Below are 22,693 nucleotides of genomic sequence, written 5' to 3'. Positions count from 1 at the left end.
CGGGCGTAAAACTGCCTGCTCCAGGTCTGCAGACTCCCCCTTCTCCCTTTCAACATAAAATTCTTTACAAGCGGCAGCACTCGGACCAGCATGTCAAAGGCCGTTTTATAAATATGAACTTTGTTTTATAAATGAGGCTCTGGGTCTTATTATATGCTTTATTCAGAGTCTACCATGTAAATAATATGTAGTTAAAATATCTTAAAGGAGCCATTGTATGAAAGTCACATTTGTTCTGTGTTTAAGTGCTATAATGGGGTCCCGGGTGCATCTAGCAACCCAGAAAACATGAAAAACAAGATCCCCAGTCACTTTGTTTTGGTAAGCCTTTCTCTGCAAGCATGTGAGAAATCGAGCCGTTCAGATTTCGCTCCTGATGTGACTTAGACGCAGGCTCTTATTATAATATTACCACCCGTCACTTCCCCATGCAAACAGACCCCATTGTATAAGCTCACCCCCGCCATTGATTGACAGGTTTCTGTACAAGTCAGAGGAAACACAAATGCAAAGAGATTTGCGATTTCATTTGGGTTTTGGCAGGCTCAATACGCGATGCCAGAGGAAGTGAAATAGCATATGGGGAATTGCTATTTAAATATGGCAGGGTCGTAACTCGTAAAACAGAGGTAATTAACTTGCAAATAGACTTTGCTTTTCCTTTTGAAATTTGGCAGACATTGTGCGTTCGCGTAAATGCAAATGCGAACGGTTTGCATTCGTGTTTGAATTATGTCACAATTTTAACACGAACAAATAGAAAACACATTTGCAAATGCAGTTTGAAATTCCTTTTGAATTCAGTCCGCGAAATCATTCCATAAAAACAGGTTGCTGTGAGCATAGCTGTTTTTGACGAAGCAAAAAGGGTTTTGTTTACACAGCCATTGAGTGTGAAATTTTTTGTTTTAAATAACAACTTAATGCAGCTTGATGAACATTTCTCAGATTTATTTTGTTTATATGCAGTACATACATAAAAACTCACACAACAAAGGGTCATTTTAGAAATTAGGCCATACAGTACATAGTGCAGATAGATTGTGGTCAAATTAAAATCCAATTAAACATTGAAAAATACTGGCATAAACACTTCAAGTATGGTTGAAAAACAACGTCCAGCCTCTTTAGAAAGAGGAAAAACATCTTTGGCAACAGTCTCCCTTTCTAGGGCTAATATTTTTCTAACTTCGCATATATTTCTTCCAGATTTCCGCTTATTTACTCCCTGGTCGACAAACACTCACAGTACTCTACTTTATTGGTCTTTCACATGCAACTTTTATCTCCTCTTCAAGCAGGATCACGTGCATCTCATTCCTGTAGAAAGGCTCTTCCTTCCTGCGCTATTCCGAAAACCACCAACTTTATCAGCTCCACAGTGCTTCTATACTAAGGACTCTACTCTACTCATTTGCATCTTCATTTCTGGCAACACGTCTCGTCTGTGTCCCGATTAAATGTTCCCACACAACAGTACTCAGAGTAAAGGATGCTGTAGCTGGTCCCGCAGCCTGCGTGGAATGCAAGCATTCGCTCTGGTGGCCTGGCGCTCTGGTGTTCTTGAAGGCCATGATCATATTTTTTCATGCAACCAAGACAGGTGGTTCACTTCGCGATCTTGAAGTTTAACGGATCTTTGCGTGGCACGCACCAGTCGTCCGCTTCCAGGTTTGATTTGTAATGGCGCAGGGCAGTTTTATTAAACACCGGAAGCTTCTCGATGGAATCAGTGGACAGTGCCTGTGAGAGACGGACGCACAGGATAATCAGATTTTTTAAGGTAAACAAACAGCAGATGCTTCTATGCAAAGCAAAGCATGTCATCCAAAAGGTACTTTTTTATCAGCCCGTGCGTTTTTTGTTGTCATTGCTTCTCTGTACCTTCAGTTGGACTACAGCATCCGTCCCGTATCCCTCCATTGGATAAAGCAGGAGATCCCCTTGGAAGTACTGAGCATAGAGGCGGGAGATGGGAAGGCCGTAACCGAAGCCAGCCTGAGCAAGAAACAAACCAATTGTATTGTTGTGGATTGACCTACAGGTTCATACGTCAAAATATTATCATGCGGCTGCCCAAAACATGCAACATAAGCTTTGAGAAATATATCACTGTTGGCTGTCAACATGTTTATTTCATAATCTCTGTTACATTCGTGTCAGTGTTGTCCAAACGGGGTGTATAAAGTGTGCCGTGCTCTCACCATCGGTGTCCTTTGATGGTCGCTGAGAGTCGGCCTGGGCGCTGTAGAGTACATGTAGCTAAAAAGTTGTTCGATCTTTTTGAATGGAACACCACCACCTCTGTCACAGATCTGGAACAAAGTACATTTTTAGTTAAAGCTAATTGCAATCTTACAGAACCACAGGGAGAAATCGTGAATGTGTGCTTTGTTAAAGGATGATGACATAAAGAGTGCCAGGGAAAGTTGGTTTTCTATTTATGGCAACAAATTCATTTGGTTATTTCCAGCTTGTATAATTGTGGTTTATGTGAGTTTATATAACACGATTATCTTGAGGATCTAGGGCAGGAAAACAATGGAGGTGGCTGGAAATAATGACTGAAATAGGGGTGGTGGCACGTCCTCATGATGAGATTAAAAACGGTACTAACCAATGTTTCTATCTTTATATAAATGTATAAACATTATTCTTAATTCTTGATCAAAAAACAATATTTTGTTGTGTATTTAATTGAATCGGTTTATTCACTCACTTTGATTGACAGGTCTTCTTGTCCCAGGGCCACCGTGACTTTGATGGGCGGCAGCGTGCTGCTCGCTTCGTGATTCTCAATAGTAGCTCTCATTGCATTCTAGAAATAGATAAACACAAAAATTACCCCACCGTCACAAACCCAGATGTTTCCAGTGTGCAAAACAAAAGCCCCACGCCTACCTTGAAGAGCTCAAAAACCATGTGGTAGAGATGAGAAGGAACGTAGGATATTTGGATTGGCTGGAACTTGTTCTTTGCTACAGAAAAACAAATTCAAGGTATGATGAGAAGATATAAATCAACACAAGCAGCCTTACGTAACAAACCAAAACATGCTTTTGTGAATTACTGTAACAGCAATAGTATTGAAAAACGGATTATTATCAGCATTTCTGTTCCTTACCATTTATCTCTCTAAGCTCCAGGTCCGGGGATCCGAGATAGTACTGCTCACAGAGCATTTTAGCACATTCGTAAGCATCTGAAGAAGAAAACATGACATTCGTTTGCACAAGTCGCTGGTGTAGCGTTTGCATTTGGATTAAATTACGCAATAAAACACCTACCTCTGATTACTTCTGTGACGTCACAGCAGGAGTCAATGCACCCGATGCTGCTGGGGTGTGCCGGCTTGGTGGTGCCATCAAAGATCAGAGCTGGAGATAAACAGAAAGGGAAACAGAAGTGTATTAGTGGAGATAATCATCTAGTAAATAAATAACTGGAACAGGAACAGGCTGGATTATTCGAGATCTACAGAGCTACGTGTTTGGAAGTGCTGAGAAAGCATGTATTGTTGCCAACAGTAGAAATGCCAGGCATGTTAAACAAGGGCATTAAATCTACTACACTTCCAATGTCAGACTTACTGTGCTGGTTAATGAGCATGCGAATGGAGATTCGGTTCATGTAGAAGCGGTCCAGAAAGTATTGGATGTTCTGGCTTGTGACAGAGTCGGCGCCAAACGCATCCCTATACTCGATGACACCCTGGGCCATGGTGGGCACCACGTCGTTGTGGCGGTTCCTTAGGGTCACTAGAGCTTCCATGAATCTTAGGGAACAAATTAACTCCATTAACCCGGCTGTTGATGTATTATTATTGCTTTTGTAAAACAGAATCACGTCAGATGTGTATTTGGATGAAGAACGTACTCTTCCAGCACACTCGGGTCATCTGGGTTTTGGTCTTGGAATTCAAGGACCTCCATCAGGCTTTGGGCAAACCTGTGAGGGTAAGCGAGAGAGGTGAATATAAAAATGTATACTGCCATATAATGTTGACATATTTTCAACGATGTAATTATGTTTCAAATAACACTGAAAATGGGATAAAATGGTCAAATATTCTCTGGCTTTACAGTAATAAGAATAGACTACAGAAGATTTCAGCGCTCTCCTGAGATGTTTGCGTTTAGTCACTGCAATACGTTCACACAGTTCCGCGAGAGCGCGCTGGAACGCAGAGTTCCCATTCAGTACTCGAAAACAAGTGCGCGCGTGAGCCAGCGTACCTCATCTTCTCATATTTCACTCGCTGCGCAACCGCAGTGTCCGTCTGAAAGTCTAGTAAACAACCCGCGGTGGTCCGATGAGAAAAGTTCCCTGCTGTGGCATTTCACTACATTAACCAGCCAGATGTGAGCACTAACGTCAACATAACGAGATGAGAATATCTTTGTCTTCGTTTTTTGGGGCTGAGCGCCCCAAACTGCAACTTGGCATCGGAATAGTTGAAACACGCGAACAAACAAAGGTAGGAAAAGTTTAGTTGTGCGTTATATTTGATTAATTTATTACAGTCAGCTGTAATGAAAACGGGTTATAAAGTTTGAATAACTGCTGACTGTAAAACACTGCAGGACACGCGCTGAAAAACAGCAGCCAGAGGAACTGGGGCAAAGTTCAGTGCTGAGTGCTCAGTCCGGAGGCGTGGCCATATTTACATAATGCGAACGTGAAAAGTAAATCATTTTATTAGAACACAGTGTCTGGCAGCCCGTATAATGACCGAATACGGCAAAGCCCTCACATACTTGGTTTTATTCTTTGAACAAAAGGGGAAAAACTAAACACAGAGCACACACGTTAAAAGACTGCTCCAGAGTTATTTTGCTGGAGACGAACTTACCAGCTATGAACCAGCTGAACGGATGGAGTCATGATCAAACGATCTGGTAACAGGTTGATTTCTTTCAGACTGTTGCACAGTCTCACCGGGAGCTCTTGTCTGAGAAATGCAAAGGATGTTTTCTCGCACGCGTTGGTGGATCCTGCAAAGACAACGCAGCTTTAATAGCTCCCATGCCTCGACATCAGCATCACACTCCTGGTCACGCATTTACGCTCAAATTAAAATTTTAACCAATTACCCATGCAGAAAAAGCGTAAAACGAAATATATAATGTAACAACATTTTTAAGAGGTACATAACATGTTGCGATGCATTTGTGTTACAGGATATAACAACAAACATATTCTGAAAAAATTAAACTCACCGAAATCCAGAAATTGCTTCATCGACAAAGGCGATGGAGAAAACTTGGCGTAGTGATCAATGTGCTTCGGCACATTTAACATCGCAGCATTTCTCATCATAAACCTCACAAACTTCATCATGAAAGACAAAATCCAAACTATTGATGCAGTAAAGAACAAAGACGTATCACTGGTAGGCTGTAAGTATTTCTTCGCGCGTTATTCTCTTGAGTTTGAGGTTGTTATGATGTTCTTGTTGACAACTGTCTTTAAATGTGCTTTCTTAGACCGTGCCACGCCCACATCCTTACGTTGATGAGATGTTTGACCAATCAGAGAGAGGATACGGGGGCGCCGGTCATGTGTCAGGACCGGGATCACCATGTTTGAAATGTTTTGTCATGTACCCTAACTCGCATTTGCTAATGTGTTTGTATGTCAACCTGGAAAATCACGAGATATTATTATCATCACAACATTAAAAGTCGCTGGACATTATGCGGTCAAATCATTCACCTCTCACCCAACTGGAGCCAATCCAGAGAATCTACTAAATACAAAATAAATAAAATACATGTATTTTATCTAGGACAAGAGAATGCAAATATATATTTGAAACATTGCAAAGTTAAATAATATAGAATAAATGTATGTAATAAAGTACTCAACGTGCCAAGTAGCCTACTATACGTCAAAAAAAAGACAGTAGGCAGATGTAAACAGTTAGGCCTATTATAAAGATTAAGTTGACGTCAAGCTGTGATATCATGTCAAGCATGCGAATTAAATTAAGGTCAAACGTAAATTAAAGGTGTCCTTGTTGAGCAGCTGTAAAACGACAATAAGTATTTTTTTATTCGAATTCAACATTATTTTAAATATTAACAAAGTGCAATAGATGTCAGTGTTGTAGTAGGCTAGCCTACTCGAAACCGGTCTTGGTCTCGAGACCGGCCGCAAGACCATTTTTTGGTGGTCTCGACTACAACTCTAGATGTCATTGAGAAAGTTGTGCTTTAACGCAAAAATCAGATAATAATGCAATCATTCATAAAATGCATCCACTTTTATTAAAGATGTTATTCAAACTACGTCAAACGAGTAGACTGAAGTGACGTGTGAAATAGGACCATTGCGCAAAGTAAAACGTCTCGAGACTGCCCCCTTGAGGACAACGATGGAAATATATATTAAATCCTGTTTCCTACACAAAAGGTTAGTAAGCTAGAAGCTAGAAGTAAAATATGTGTCCTAAGTCAGTTTGAACTGGAAGACTGAGCTATAATTACCGTCACCACACATACCTATTATTGCTTTTTTAATGTGCTATTCAAGCACTTAAGTATACATTTAAACTGCAAGTATAGTGCAAACTTCAAATAAAGCTACATTCACCCTGATGAAAACAACAGCTTGATTTGAACTGATTTAGAATCTTACAAATATAAACTAACGACAAGTACTTATGGGAATAAATGAACTTGTACATTTTTGTTTAATTCTCAAATTTTTGGCAGCATATTTCAGGGGGTTAACACATACATGACGTGAGTCAATAAGCTGAACATATATCTAGAATAGATGTAATACAATAAGAATATAATTGAAGAATTTGAACATTAATGTTTTACCAATCTTTTACTGCATCACGGTTTATTGACATCCAGTTCAAGTCCGTGTTACCTAACAGGGCAAGCAGAGACGCAAGAGGTTTTTGAAGAGCGTCATCGTGTGAAAGAGGAGAAGACCCCGTGTTGCACGAGAAACTCTCGTGTGTGGTGTATTGTATGCCTGTGCTCTCGTTTACAAAGTTGTTATTTTATGTTGTTTATGATTGGCCAGAAATACTTGCCAATGCTGTCGTCAAAACAAACTACACAAGAAAAACATTAAATGTCTTGATAATAGCATTTTTAGTGGAGGAAAATGATATATGTATAATATGAGAGATAATGGATCTGATGAAAGAATGATGGATCAGGTGGTCCACTATGAAGTTTGGACGTGACCGTGAGATTGTTTCAATTATTTGTGAACATGGATACAACTGAGGTGAGGTGTGTTTGAGAAATGTGCTCCATTTGTCTTGCTGGAAGGTCCGTGTTTTATTTGCTTCCAATTATCGTCACAATATTTGTAGAGGGGAAGGATGAAAGGAAATGAGGATTGTAAGATGTTTAGGAAATGTTGAAATTCACAACGCAACAACATGATATGGGGAAGTTCAAATGTCTTTGTAAGTCTGAGAATGGAAAGTCAATCCCAGACAGTTGCTCGCCACCAGAAACATCACAACTCATATCATGCTGAGTATCATCGTGCTACTGTTAGAAGTCCAAGGTGAGTCCTTTTATGTGCAATAATGGACTTTTTTTAAGAAAATAATTGTGTAGACTGGTTCCAAATACTTGTAAGCATGGTTTTGTAGACTACATTTATTTTTAGCTCATTGACAAAGTATGAAATCATCTCTGTTAGTTGTTTGCTTTGGATAGAAGCGCCTGCTACGTTAATAAATGTATATTAAAACTACTACATTAAAAATGTTTAAAATAATACTTTTGTATACTGCGTACAAACTAAGTTTAGAGGGTATAAGTGCTTGTAACAAATGTATATTTTTGTATAATGCATATTTTTACAGCTATGAAATAATACTACATGATATCTAAAATGATATTTAATGTAGTCCTGTTACTCTGACGTTACATTTTAAATGCCCCCTTCGTGCCAATCAGAAACTTCTCTTTAGGTCATATTTTCACGTTTTGACTGCAGGTATCAGCTGCTTATGGACGGTAAGCAAGATAACAGCTAAAAGTGGGGGCTTCGTCACCATTCCCTGTCACTACCACCGTCTGTACAGGGACAACCCTAAATACTGGTGCAAAGGAAGAAACTGGTTAACTTGCGTGACCATGCAAACCGCCGACCAAAAGGAGAAGCGGCCAGGCGTCAGCTTTCACAACAACCAAGATGAACTGGTAATAACCATGACTATGACGAACCTCCGCAGCAGTGATTCAAACCGTTATTGGTGTGCGGTGAAAAAGAGAGGTGTCCTCCGATCAGACATCGGGACATCTCTAGAACTCACCGTCACTGAGGGTAAATAATAGCCTATTTACATATTCTGTTCATGATGAGATGCTTTAGCATCATTGAGATCCTATAGTAGCCTACAATGGAAATGGTTTGACAATATAAGCCCCAAGAATTGAAAGATGATTTGTATTACTTTCAGGTATGCCAGATCTGTCAGTGGCCAGCAGCATGGTGTCAAGTGTAGAAGGAGGCAATATTACAGTCGAGTGTCTCTACAGTAAAAAACTCAGAGATGCTGAGAAGAAGTGGTGCAGAAGTGGAGATCGACACTCCTGTCAAACGGCTCAGGATATAGAGCCTTCCCCTGACGCGGCTGTACAGATAAACGATACAAATGATGGAGTTTTTCGAGTGATGTTAACAGGACTGAAGAAGACATATGCCGGCTGGTACTGGTGTATGGCTAGGGAACTACAGGCCCCGGTTTATATTAACATCACTTCTGTGCATGCCAGTACAACTAACACAAGTAAATTCTATTTAATTCAATCATAATAACAAAATAATAATAGTTAAGATATTTTAGATGTGAAGGCATCTCCAAAGTAAATTTAATTAATACATTTAAACAAAAATATAAAACTTATACATCGGTCGTACAAACAGACAAATAGATCTATGAATATAGATTCAGTCATTTATAATGACAAGCCTTTTGTTATTTTCCACAGGACCCTCCACATCTACCGTGGCACCTTGGTCACCCTACACTCCAATACACTTGTTTACTGTTTATCCATCAACACATTCCTCCTCACCGACATCTTTTGATGTAAACAACCATAATACAGAAGCAACAATGTCACCCACAACATCCGAATTACCTGAGAGGACTTCATATAAACAATGGCAGATATCTACAGCATCATCAGAGCAGCTTTCTTCTACGGTATATTCCTCAACCTATCCAACCACAAAAAACAGCAGCTCATCTCATTGGAGCGGAATTACACTGCCAACCAGTAGATCGGCTACTACAAATGTTGGGAGTGGTATCTCTGCAGTTACGGTATCATCTGAAGATCTTAAATCTGACTTTAAGGGCAGGTATGTTTCTTTTTTTTATAGTTGAACCATCTTAGCTACTGTTGAAAAGAAAAGACCCATGCAGGCATTAGACATCCAGTTTCACTATAAAGAAGTCTGATAACTTGTTTTTGTGTTTCAGAGATCGTATGTGGGTGATTGTGCTTTGTGGAGCATTGCTTCTATTAGTTATTCTACCTGGAATTTCTTGGAAACTGTGGTCATGGCATAGTAAGATTTTCATTATTATTATTATGTTGGCATGATCTTTGAATGAAATAATAATAATTCATTAAGTATTCACCTTAATATTTTATGTATTTAGTTTAGAATATATATTTTATTATATCTTTATTCAGAGAAATCCAACACAAGAGAGGACGCCACAGAAATAACAGCAGAGGTCCTTGTAAGAAAAATCCCCTTTAAATGATAGAAATATGAACTTTTTAGCAGTATGGTTGGTATAGTTCCTCACCAAATATGCATCAATTAAACACCATTTTTATTGATTTGTAAAATTTTTTTATTGAATGTCAATTTCTTTATGTATAAATTCAAGTGTTTACTTACAGAAACTGCGTTCACTGACATTGACTGGCGGTTCTGTTGTATTTGATAGACAAATGATGACAGCGATGATCTTCTGAACAATGAGTGGACAGCTACTTCTGTTGCCTGGATCAACACAGGCTCAGACATTATAATAATAACCCGTTGTGAAGATGAGATCTCTGGAATTGAAATATAAAAACAGTCTTTCGTTTACACCATGTGATGACTAGAGCTGGTACTGGGCACCTGTTATGTATAGGCCTACATCATTGTTTTTTTTAAATAACAATTGTAAAGGCTTCTATTACTTTTCACAATTTTAATAATATATATATTATTGTTTTATTTGCATTTTTATGCTCGTTGCGTTATGCGTTGGATGGATGGACTGTGTCCTTTAATTTCGACCAAAGTGAAATACTCTTATTTTGAAGTACTCCCCCATAAAAGGCGATTCCTCTGCGGATGACAGCAACACGTTGATTAAATCTTCCAAAAGTTTGTGGTTTTATATTATAAACATTATTTATAAGGTTAGTGCATTTAAAACAAACTGTTGGTTATTTAGATAATATTGGTTCGCTTACATTTTTCCCGAAATTGCAAAAGTTATTTCACATCTTTGTAGCCTCCTCGATTTACAGGACTTTGAGAGTGAAAGAACCTTCTTCATAAATGCAACGAGTTGGCTAAAAATCCAATGTATCCATACGATCATTTTGGTGTGTTTCGTATTTTCGTGTATTTATAAATTATTTAATTGTTCTCAAAGTAAACAGCCAAACACAACATTATCGGTGTTGTTAAGAGCGGCCACAAGATGGCGCCCTCTCCACGTAGATTTTACAACGTCCCTGTAGAAGTCTTTGTGCTCGGCGGCCATATTTAGTCATATAAGACCAAGTCCTATTCAATTGAACGGCAGAAGACTAATATCGTTAAATCCCTATGTAAGGTCACAATAAAGCAGCACATTTCCCACCAAAACATTAAACCGGCCATCAATTGTACCATATATTATCCTGTTTCCTAAACTCAATCTGAGTTTACGAAACATCTCCCCACGTTGCTTCCGCTACTGCGCATGCGCAATGGCAAAGATTGACAGGTACCTCAAGTGAGCGTCGCACTTGTCTTCATTCATAGTCATTCTACTTGCTAATATCTATAGTCTTTGCTTTAGCTGTCGCGTATTAGTGCGTGTGAGTTATTAACATGCCCCAGTTTGACAAGTTTTCACATGTTTCACAAACAAAGCTCTGATATGGTGTTTATTTCGTTAAAGGGAAAGTTTGTGCATGCATGAGTTTATACTGGTACGGTGTTTTATCGGTTTCATCAAGCAACTGGGTGTGTGGGAGTGTACTAATATGCACTCCAAATGTCTTAAAGTGCACGTCTGTTGATGAAGGAAAGTAAAAAAATGATTTGGGACAAACTCAGTTTTTGGACCGCTGTATTTCTAAAATTGTTTACTATAGCTTGTTTTTCTAGTCTTGTCTTATTTGTTTTGTAGTTTAATTCCTGATTCTGGTGTTTTGTGTTTAGTTAGTTATTTGTTTAGTTAAAGCTTTTCTGTTTTCAAAAATCGTTGCATTTATCCCTCTACAATCATGGTTTGGTGGTGTATGATGATGATATGATTAAAGTTTAACTGACATTGAAGCATTGTAAATTTACCTTTGCTACGTCAGAACTGAGGCAGCGGCCCTATCAGGTAATGTCTTTGCACACAAAGTCGTGACACTTTGTCTGTGACGTAAAGACTATAGATATTAGCACACCCAGAAACCGTTTCAGACTGTTTTATTTCCTGGAATCCTTTCTGAGACCATTTCCCTTAAATGACACGAGACGCTTTCACGTAAACAGTCTTTTCTGTAAATTATTCGACAGCATTTTTTATCGTATTTTGTTCTGTATTGTGTGTGTATCTTGACAATCATTCTGTAATTTTCTTCATGAACTTTGAAACCGTATAAATTTGTTCCAGGAAACCGTTTTGCAGTACTACTATAACTGGTCCTTCTGGATATGTCACGCTCTCTAGTATTTGTGAAGCACTACATATCTGAAGAGGAAATGTTTTTTGTTAACAGACACCAACTGGTGGCTGTCGTGTGTCTGTTAACTCAAGTTCAACAACGTTTTTTATCACCCGTTTTTGCATAATTCCATACGAACCGGCTTTGTAAAGAAGGAACCTTTCACATTCTGTAGAAAAGTGGTGACTTTATGCTCAATGCAATAAATGATTGACTGTGTGCGTCTCAAACCATTCCATAGCTCATTACGGTGTGTCTAGTTACGGTATCTATTCTTTGTTCTGTGGAACATGTTTGCCCTTAATTTCTGAACTAGGGAGCTGATTGAGATATGAGACAAGGACAACCATTTGCTTCATGACAGTTTATTTGCCTAGTTTGATATGATGAATTATTCGAGCTAATCATTAATCTCTGTATTTTATATTATAACTACTTAGCTTGCAATGAATGTAAACAGAAAGTGTTAGTACTTGACAATAGCGCTCTTGTGTCGAACTGGGTATTCGGGTATTACAGGTATTACTGCTGTTGCGAGGTGTTACAGTTGCAATCAATAAGAATGATTAACGAGCAGAGTCTAAAGAAAATCTGATTTTGAATTGAAATGTTCATTATAATTAAAAGCATCTCACTGATACATTAAATGAAATGCGTTCACACGTTGAATAAAATTTGAATAAAATTAATTGTCAAGGTGGTCTGATAGTTCTTAATAACATTTTGATGATCAATTATTTGAAAACATCCTCCTGTTGTTTTAAATAAAGTTTATTTGATTTTTCCTATATTTTTCTATGGTGTTTTCTTGAGGCTGATCACAGTATCATGCCCAGTTGTTAAGTAATATTTTTGAATCATAGTTTAGGTCCTCTGACAGTTCGCTTGTATCTCCCTTCTTGAAAATATTCTTATTAGGGCTGTCACGGTTATGAAATTTGACTGACGATTAATTGTCTAATAAATCATTGCGATTATGACGATTAATTGTCTGTTTTCGGGCTTTGACCATTATGACGATTAATTGTCTGTTTTTGAGCTTTGACCTTTAATTCTCATACATTTTTGATTCAGCGATTGAAACGACCATATTGTTCTGAATACAAGACTATGTTTTTTTCTTGGAAATACATGGGAAAAAATTGGGTCATCATATATTTAAGATTTAGACTTTTACCTGTCAATAATACAAACGCCAAATACTTGTAAATTAAGTAAATTGATCAGGTGTGAATTGAAGCCACCATTAAAATGCTATCAGTCATAGAAAAGCTTCTAGTCTGTTTTTTTCTCACTTGCAAGACTACAATAAAATTTTACTTGTATGTTCATGAAATTTTGGTAGACTGGTTTTCACACTGAGATTTGCTTAAATAATATTAAATTGTACTGCAGGTAATTTGTATGGTACGTATGCTTTAGTCTTTCTTTTAAGTGATTGTGTTGTGGAGGTACATTTTACAAGTATTACCATGCTTTAGTTACAATATATACACTAAAATATGCAATATGCAGGCACTACAGCTCCCCCTAGTGTCTTCTATAGAGATGTGCAATAATTGCGATGATCTGAAACCATCGCGATGAGACGATTATTTAATAATCGTGACAGACCTAATTCTTATATTGTATTTGTTAAAGCCGCTGTGTGGGATTTTTAGCGGCCACTAGTGGTGAGTTTGAGAATTGCAACCAATCTCTAAATCCTCCGCGCTCCGATCCCTTTCGAAGCACGACGGTGGCCGTCGCAGTAAAAAAATATTTTTCTACACTTACAAGGAAAAAACTTTACTTCTCTCAGAGGTTATGCCCATTTGTAGCTAAAGCTATCAAAAAACAGTTTTCACTTACATTGCTTGGATAAGCTTACCGGTCCAGCAGAAACTTCGGCGTCGTTTTCAAAACAATTGTCTTTCATCAGCGCCTTCCATCTGGGAATAGCTACACCGATGTTTATCCTGGATTTCTGCTGTCGTCTGTCCCTACTTCGTCTGGCAGCATCACGTTTGCGCTTCTTTGCCGACAGAGATACACGCTCTGTCGGCTCTTGTTCACAATACGCATGGTCCCCCATTTGATCAAAACTTCTAACAAAGAACAATCTGTTTCGAATAAGCCAGACTACTGTTACTATATTCCTCCTACTACTACTTCTTCTTCGTGCGTCTTCAACTTAATGACAATGCAAGTTGCCTCTAAAAAAATACACACACGAAGAAGAACAACATATATACTAAACACGTTTTGTAGAGCTGTATGTCTGTTTAGTGTACAAAATAAGGCAGCACATCATAATTTCATGAATGTAGGCCTTTCTTTTAAGTGATGTAGATAGTATGTAGATAGAAATAGCTTATTCTAAGGTAAAACAGACATAACGGTTCATTACATAAGGTCTTTATACACCTCCGAAGACATAGTTGTGTATATTATATTACATTTCTGTCAATGAATACTCTTAAAAATTAGAATTTTCAAACAGACATATAAAATAGGTATATTTGAAATGTATGTGTGTGTATGTATATGTATGAATGGATTTAAGTTCTCCATTGCTTTGATGGATTTCCGTTAATTGCACCGAGTCTACGACGGATTTCTGTCAATTACAGGTCTCCCGCCTGTCCTTAATGTTTAAGTTCACTTTTCATAATTTTAACACTTGAACCAGAGACAGATTCAATCCTGTCACATATCACAACTATGCAGTGCTTTCAACCACATGTTTATTTTATGTTCAGACATATACACGTCAACTATAATTTGACGGATGTGTTTTATTCATATCAGATACACATTAATTTAAGCAATTGTTAAGATCACTCTATTCTTCTACCAGGCACTTACATTTGTGTATTTTGAGAGAAGTGGATGAATTCACGTGATGTAAATCCGACAGATTTCAGACCGCGGCAGAAACAAACATGGCAGCGCCCGCTTAGAGCTCAACTAACGCGATCATTATAGAGCTCCGGAGGTTGACGTCACGCAATCTAAACTCCGCCATTTTGGCAGGCATTCAGGAGAGCATTAGAGTGGCTGTAGCATTGATATCAACAGTGGTCGAACAATCATTTAAAACCAGACTGTTTAGACGTTACTATTTCAACATGGTGTACAGTTGCTGTGCACCAAGATGCCAGCACAGGCGGGGGGAAGCAAAACATGGAAAATCATTTTAATTTGATTTCATGAATGATGTCTACTTTAATGTTACACACAGCGATTTAGCTATGCTGGCTATACAAACAGACTCGGCTAGAGTCGGTTACGTTAGCTAACAACACAGTTGACTTACCCTTCCAAAGTTAAATATTTATCACGAAATTAGACTGCTTCCATTTGTATCTCTCCAGGCTTTTGTTGGCCTTTCAAAGAGTCTCCGGAGTAGGACGAGTAGCATCAAGTCGAACGCGACATGTTCTTGAACACTTTGATTAGCTTGTTCAGGTGTGTTTTATCAGAGTTGGGGCTGAATTCAACAGGAAAATGGATCTCGCGAGCCAGATTTGAGTATTACTGCTTTATTGATACACGTTAAAAGCACGGGGGCATTATAGGGACCTGTTATGTTTAATCTATTATGTTTTGCTATGTACATGTCTATGTCTTTTGAATTAAAGCGCGCAGTGAACTCTGTTGCTTTAAAACTCATGCAGGCACCATTCATTTCGTATTCGCTCACGGCTGTCCTTGCCTGCCAGTACGGTGGTGTAAAAAGAACGGGCCACGTGACCTCCAGAGCTCTATAAAAAGTGTTTAAACAACAAAACACATTCACATGCACATAGTTGACAAATGGAATATCAGATATTTCATGACATAGTTAACAGTTTGTGAAAATTCTGAGTAAAAAAAAGAATTATGCAAAAGCAATTCATCAGTCAAACAGCTGCTGTGGCTCTGCGGTGTCACATGATAAGCAGTGCCGTGTCGCCATGGAAATGTTAAAGTGATACCTTCTTAACAGTCGCCTTGGAAAAGTCTGTAACTAGTCACTGTAGCTAGTCAAACACTGAAACGGGTGTCAGGTGTAGCCAAGCTTCAGAAATATGGTTTCACAGCCAAAAGGCAGAAAAAGTGAAAAGCACTCTAGAGACTTTTGCACAAAAATAGCACTTTTTTGTCTTTCATGGTGGTGCTGTTACTTTTTTTCTGTTAATTAAGAGTTTCAGAAAACATTGTTTGGTCTTATAAGATAAATAAAAGCATGCGCTGTAAAGTTATGTACTCATTTGTCAAGGTAAGTATTTATAAAAGAAAAAGGTCAACCACATCTCTCACAACATTCAAAAAACGACTTAAAACTCTTCTGTGAATACTTGACAGGCACATGAAAAAAAGTAAAGAAAAAAAACTCTCTCTTTCTCTCAACAGGTATTGTTCTGGCTTTTGTGGAAACTAGTAACTTGCTATTAGCACCTATTGGGTTATTGCTCCTGTATGACATGCCGCTTTATTGCTCCCTGAACTCTCTGTAAGTCGCTTTGGATAAAAGCTTATGCTAAATGACTACATGTAAATTTTAAAAGATAAGCTTTTAAAATATGCAAACTGGCAATATTAAAATGTTTCAAAACATCTCCCCTTAAAACGCTATTGGTCTCGACTATTTAAATAAAGTGTCGGTTAAAGGAATATGACTTTATATGAAACATAAATATGATTTTTTTCACTTTAATCCATGTGTATATGGGTTGTTGACGTGACATGGCATTTTCACTGTCACACAAGATAAAAATGAATATGATTAGTATTGTCATCATTGAAAATGCATTAAATGGTTAAGCATATCTTTATCTTACATGGACCTGTTGTTATATAAAACTGCTTTGTTATTAGATTTTTTTTTTTAATTTTGAGCCAGATCTCAAAATTGTCCTATCCTTGACTGTCTCAAAATGAAAACTTATAAATTAAAATGAAAAGCACAAAAATGTTAATAAATACATCAGGCATCATTTTAAAGTGTCTATTTTAGTAAATGGCCATTCTTTTTTCCTCCATATATTTCTAAAAGCGTAGGAACTTGATACATTTTGTCACTGAAAACCATGTCCTCTGGTGTGACACCATATCCTGATTTTAAATCGGGCAAATCCACAAACAACAATAATTTGCTAAAAAGACCCCGTTCAAGATCATGCTACTTGTTACTAAATCCCCTGTTACTGTGAGGCACATGACGTGTGTACATGGTAAAGTTTTGTCTCAAAATTGTTCAAATATTTCACTTTTTTTGGAACAACTATAAAAGCGTTAAGTTATGTTGTCCTTTGGTGTGACGCCCTGAAATTATATTTTTTTATTAAAAAACTATATGTTAAACTACATAATCATGGAAAATTATGCAAATTATTTTTGATAGGTGTTAGCTAGGTCATTAGCTGAGACAAAAGGCTGAAACCTCCTTAGGTGTGACGGATAATGTCCAATGGAGGACAAGCTCTTTTTAAAAGCATTTTAAACAATTTAATAATAATTGTTTAACTCATTTCTTATTCATTTTTAATCATTTGGGGTGTTCTCAATTTGAATTAATACCTTAATTAAAAAATTTCTGATGTTTTTGCAGAAAATGTAATGTTGTAAGTGTCATGAAAATAAATCAAATGCGGTACTTCTTTGGTTTTGAGACAGAAAGAATTGAGGGAGAAAAATGAGTGGACGAGAGAGCACACGGGTCTATAGAGAGAAAATTAACAATGATTCACACAGAAGGGAGAAGATCCCAAGAGAATGACGGAAAGAAAATACAATCAAAATGATTCCTTATAGAAAGAGCAGCCTTATACTTTATAAAATTATTTCACATCTTAATGAATATAGGTTGAATAACAATCAGCTGTGCTGTGCAGTAGGGAGACACTAGAAAAGATTCAGATGACTGACATAGAAAATGTTTTCTGTGTGAAACAATTTGGAATTTTTCTTCCATTTTAGCTTAGATTGTAATGTTTTGTCTAGGAATGTATTAATTTCTAATCTATAAAAGTTTTAAATATTGTCAAAGTTAAATTTAAAAAAGTGTAATACCTTTCTCATTTAATGCAATAACTACCATTTCTGTCCTTTGGTGTGGCATAATGTCCTATGGTGTGACACATAAAAGAACCACAAATTTGTTTTTATCTCGTAATATCTTAAAGAACAGTTTGCCTATTGCAGTAGGGGAGTTATAGTCATGACTTATCTTAAAATAGTATAATTTTCAGCAGTTTTGAAAGGTTGAGAGCAAATTTTGTCTCATATTTATTAAAAACATACAAGTCATGGGGAAAAATTATGTAATTTGTTTCACAATTTCATACTAAATCTAATGATGAATATAGATCTCTCTCATGCTATTTGTATATGTTATCAAGAGATTTTTTTCTTAATTCTTGCCATGTCACACCATAGAACATTTTAGTCAAAATGCTCAAAAAAACTGTGAAAGAGTTTACTAATTAAGTGACATTTTCTGAAACTTCAGACGTCACCCTACATAAATATGTATATTTTTCTTCATAAATGGAGTTTTACAAAAATATTTTTTTTACTGCTTATTCGCCAACTACCCATGTATACACTGTAAAACTTTGCTGTAGTTTTGTATCAGGTTTAATTACATGAAAGATTTAATTTGCAGGAAAGATTTAATTACTTTCCTATTAGTACTGTTTTCAATTTGAGTTAAACTTTACTTTAATCAAAATTAAAACACTGACTTTTGAGATTCAAAATGAATAGCAAGAAGTGACTGGCATTAGCACAGCAACACTGCAAAATTGACATTCTTCCAAATCATTTTTGTCTTGTTTTTTAGTAAAAATATTTCTTAAAAGTTCTTAAATTACGATACATTTATGCATTTATGTGTTTTTATGCATTTGGCAGATGCTTTTATCCAAAGCGACCTACGTATATGTTTTGTATAGTAGTGTGTGGTTTATTTTGGCCCTTCCATTCCCTATAGAAGATTGTTACACTGTAGGTATAGACAAATGAAAAACAAGTAAATTTATGTATTATGGAAAACATAAATTAAACAAAGAATTTATTGCATTGAAGGTTGGTTATCTGGTTTTAAAGGCTTCAATAGAGCAAACATTTACACAACCGGCTATACTTGACTTATCAGAGATTTGGTTTGAAACTCAGAAGGGTAAACATATGTTTTAATAAAAGGTGTGATTGCATACAAGTCACATAATTAGAATAAAAAATAAACAGTGAAATGTGTCAGAAGTAAAGAATGTTTCTGATATGTTGTCATGTATAGCCTACTCAGAAGTCTGCGCTATAAAATTCTGCTTTATTGCTTGTGTAAAACGGCGTGATTGCGATTCAAATGTCATATTTATTTGGGGAACAGTACTGTGTAAGTTGCGAGTCAAAGTCCAAGTATTTCATTTTGAAACACAACACCTGTGCTTTGTTAAAAAGATCTTTGTCTGTTAAACAATAGCCTTAGACATAGAATACTGTACTCCAAGTTTCAAACACAATGATGACTGGATTTTCTCTCGATCTTCTCTCTCTCTCTCTCTCTCTCTCTCTCTCTCTCTCTCTCTCTCTCTCTCTCTCTCTCTCTCTCTCTCTCTCTCTCTCTCTCTCTCTCTCTCTCTCTCTCTCTCTCTCTCTCTCTCAAGAGTTCTCTCCTCCCCTTCATTGCAAAAACCCTTGAGCGTGTGGTAGCTGACCAGCTCTCATCATTTCTCACACAGAACAACCTCTTGGACAGCAACCAGTCTGGTTTCAAGAGAGGTCATTCCCCCGAGACTGCACTTCTCTTAGTCATCGAAGCCCTGAGGCTGGCAAGGGCAGCCTCTAAATCATCTGTGCTCATCCTCCTGGAGCTATCTGCCGCTTTCGACACTGTCAACCACCACATCCTCCTATCAACCCTCAAAACTATGGGTGTCTGCCGCTATGGTGGTTCGAGTCTTACCTCTCAGATAGGTCATTCAGAGTGTCCTGGAGAGGTGAGGTCTCTGAGTCCCAGCATCTCAGTACAGGGGTACCCCAGGGCTCAGTTCATGGACCGCTGCTCTTCTCCATTTACACAACGTCCCTAGGTTCTGTCATTCGGAAACATGGCTTTTCCTATCACTGCTATGCGGATGACACACAGCTGTCACACCTGTCATTTCAGCGTAATAATCCAACGGTTTCTGCGTGTATCTCAGCATGCCTGAATGACATTTCACTCTGGATGAAGGACCAACACCGGTAGCTGAACCTTGCAAAAACTGAACTGCTTGTGATCCCGGCCGACCCGAAAACTCAGCACGATCTTTCCATCCAACTAACCATTACTCCTTCCAGAACGGCCAGAAACCTGGGAGTGGTAACTGATGATCAGCTGAACTTCACAGATCATGTTGCCAGCACCAAGTAGACGCCCTTTTGTCTTATGCAAGCCGTTTCTACAAACCTCTGTTAAACCGTCTCTTTGTAATACTGTAGCCAACGCTTAGTGTGCATAATGTTTATTTTGATTTCAGCACCAAGTAAACGCCCACTGCTATGATTGGATAGCAGTTTGCGTAGTAAACTTAGTTGGAGCCTTCTGTGAATTTGGTTAGACACGTAACATTAGGTTACACATTATCAGGGCATATCAAGCGATCTCTAACAAAGCAATAGTGACGCATAGTACATATATGTTTTACTCACATAAGTTTGCTGCGCCATTCCTATCGGATCCAATATTGACTGCACAGCACTGCTTTTTAATTTTAGTCTCTCCACAAATCCAGCGCCTTGTTCACAAAGGAATCCATGGTGAAATGAAGTGAACAAATGCTCAATGTTTCACCCACGTGAGCAGGAACGTACTTAAAAATAAACTTCAACCAATCATTCCTAATATCAGAATCCGAAGGAAGCGACTGTGTTCTTCCACAACCAGGTGCTGCACAATGTTGCATGTTTGTTGCTTGGTCGCGCTAAATAAAAATAACAGTGAAAGAAGTCCTCACTTTTGCACACATGACACGGGGCTAGCCGCCCTCGAGAGCCCTTCGCTAAAGTGACAGGGTTGCCAGATCTTCACAGAGAAAATAAGCAAATCAAGACAAAAGCAAGCCTTAAAATGCAAATTGTTTATATATTTTATAAGACCAAAAATTCTTAAAATCTGCAACAGACCATTTATTAAGACCTAAGTGCAGAGGCTTTTTGATCTAAGACCAAACGACAAGCATAAAAGCGCTTATTAATAACAAACATGGCAACACAGCAAAAGAGCGCTGTGTGATGGAGCCTTCCGAGCATAAACACAACACGGCGCATATCAGCAGTTTATTTTAAACTGACGGACAAAACGAATCTTTAGCTGAAAAATATGTCGCTATGGTTAGCAGTTTGTCAATCATCACAAATGCGGAAGTGTGTGGCTAGAGTCATTCACGAACCAGTGGGCGGGGCTAGAGAAGTAGTCGTTGATATTTTTCTGTGGAAGCGGTGTTCAACCTATCTACAATATTTCTATAGGTGCATTCCAGGACCTGCCGTTCGCTGGGCCTAGTGTCAATAACAGTTGTAATTTCAGTAACAAGGGCGTTTTCAGTTCTGACACTTACAGGATGTTCGCTTTAATGCGCCAAGCCATCAGAACCGAACCGAACCAAAAAAAGCAGAGGTTCGTATTGAACCGTGGGTGATCTGTATTGTTGCATTCCTACTAGTCAATGTTAATATTTCACAAATTAAATAATTCTATTATAAAAATAGATATATTTTTTTATTTTCATTTTTTTTTTTTTTATGATTTGGCTTATGTTTTTATTTTGACAATATGCATGTTTACTGTTGCTTGCCTGTTTATTTTATAGATGATCGCTTGCTTGCCTGCTGCGTTCAGTGTTTTTGTTGGAAAGTTAGCAACGTCATTGTATATTTTGTAACTTAGTATTCATATTGGTAACACTTTACAATAAGGTTGTATTTGTTAATGTCTTATGCAAACTTAAAGGTGGGGTAACCGATATCTGAATCACGCTTTAGACAACTGAGTCGGTCCGAGTACCAAAACAACCTTGTAGCAGCAGTAAGGTGCACATTGCACAGGATGGACATTAGCCGAGCCGAGCGCTGACGAAAGCGAAAGATGGGGGTAGGGGTGTGTCTGTTTTAGTGATTTGAACATCAACAATGGCTAAGAGAAATCGGACACCCCACCTTTAAAAGCTGTAGGGGATATAGCCTAATGTCATTGATACTCTCGTTACTATTTCTTTTTATTTTCTCATGGCTTTTACTCATTTCAGTTGACAATTTCCTCATAGTTTTTTTGTTTTGTTGATGCTTAGATTATATGTACATAGAGTCACCCTAGAAGGGTCTGAACACTTTGAACCCATCGTGTTTTGCATTCACGGAGTCAGTTTGCATGAATTTCCTTAAGACTATACAGCTTTGACAAAAAGCTTCATCCGGGTTACTTTACACTTTTTAAATCCTCTTAATAAAAAGGTTCACCATTACAAGCATTCTTTTGAGTTATAGCTTATGATCAACAATGTAAATAATACTGCAATGTAGTAGTATTAGTATTAGTATGTACTGTATGTATGCATATATGCATAATTTAGTTTACATTAAACAAATACTATTAAAAGAAAGGTCCTACACACTCAAAAAGGATGTGTTGAATAAAAATAAATAGAATTTTAACACAACTCATTTTGTGCTGATTTTGTGTTAAACAAATAAAAGGGACAACACAAGGTTGAGTTCAAAGTAACACAAAACTGTGTTGTCCTTAACTATAGACA

General features: G+C 37.6%; 2 protein-coding genes across 4 annotated transcripts; one reads left to right on the top strand and one right to left on the bottom strand.

Annotated features, from left to right (window-relative positions):
* Positions 1–937: 937 nt before the first annotated feature.
* Positions 938–5,340, bottom strand: pdk2b (pyruvate dehydrogenase kinase 2b). Its single transcript, XM_057354605.1, has 11 exons — positions 5,220–5,340; positions 4,853–4,994; positions 3,877–3,948; positions 3,591–3,775; positions 3,288–3,377; positions 3,125–3,202; positions 2,902–2,978; positions 2,720–2,818; positions 2,205–2,315; positions 1,885–1,998; positions 938–1,743 (listed from the first exon to the last, which is right to left on the bottom strand). The coding sequence occupies exons 1-11, from the start codon at positions 5,338–5,340 to the stop codon at positions 1,609–1,611; spliced, it is 1,224 nt and encodes a 407-aa protein (XP_057210588.1). The 3' UTR covers positions 938–1,608.
* On the top strand, positions 5,283–18,213 carry si:ch211-264f5.2 (uncharacterized protein LOC570749 homolog). 3 transcript variants are annotated; one of them, XM_057354601.1, is made up of 8 exons: positions 5,283–5,399; positions 5,487–7,539; positions 7,978–8,307; positions 8,444–8,773; positions 8,976–9,351; positions 9,473–9,561; positions 9,690–9,739; positions 9,953–18,213. In XM_057354601.1, exons 2-8 carry the CDS (start codon positions 7,503–7,505, stop codon positions 10,079–10,081), a joined length of 1,341 nt encoding a protein of 446 aa, XP_057210584.1. In that variant the 5' UTR covers positions 5,283–5,399; positions 5,487–7,502; the 3' UTR covers positions 10,082–18,213. The 3 variants fall into 3 exon arrangements, with proteins under 3 accessions (XP_057210584.1, XP_057210585.1, XP_057210586.1); XM_057354602.1 differs by having other exon boundaries at positions 9,906–10,096; XM_057354603.1 differs by having other exon boundaries at positions 9,690–9,790; positions 9,906–9,998.
* The last annotated feature ends 4,480 nt before the right edge of the window (positions 18,214–22,693 follow it).

Source organism: Triplophysa rosa, linkage group LG16 (assembly GCF_024868665.1).
Source record: "Triplophysa rosa linkage group LG16, Trosa_1v2, whole genome shotgun sequence".
Classification (NCBI taxonomy): Eukaryota; Metazoa; Chordata; class Actinopteri; order Cypriniformes; family Nemacheilidae; genus Triplophysa; species Triplophysa rosa.
Note: the sequence above shows the minus strand (reverse complement) of the source record. Positions and strands in the feature narration are given on the sequence as shown.

What these genes read in the sequence shown, in the direction of transcription:
- pdk2b (XM_057354605.1), bottom strand. Translation starts at nt 5,340, where the DNA reads ATGATGAAGTTTGTGAGGTTTATGATGAGAAATGCTGCGATGTTAAAT. An exon ending in CATGCTCATTAACCAGCACA is followed by an intron (nt 3,378 to 3,590) that starts GTAAGTCTGACA and finishes GTTTATCTCCAG; the next exon opens with CTCTGATCTTTGATGGCACC. An exon ending in CGTCACAGAAGTAATCAGAG is followed by an intron (nt 3,203 to 3,287) that starts GTAGGTGTTTTA and finishes TTTCTTCTTCAG; the next exon opens with ATGCTTACGAATGTGCTAAA.
- si:ch211-264f5.2 (XM_057354601.1), top strand. Translation starts at nt 7,503, where the DNA reads ATGCTGAGTATCATCGTGCTACTGTTAGAAGTCCAAG. An exon ending in AGAACTCACCGTCACTGAGG is followed by an intron (nt 8,308 to 8,443) that starts GTAAATAATAGC and finishes TATTACTTTCAG; the next exon opens with GTATGCCAGATCTGTCAGTG. An exon ending in GAAACTGTGGTCATGGCATA is followed by an intron (nt 9,562 to 9,689) that starts GTAAGATTTTCA and finishes ATCTTTATTCAG; the next exon opens with AGAAATCCAACACAAGAGAG.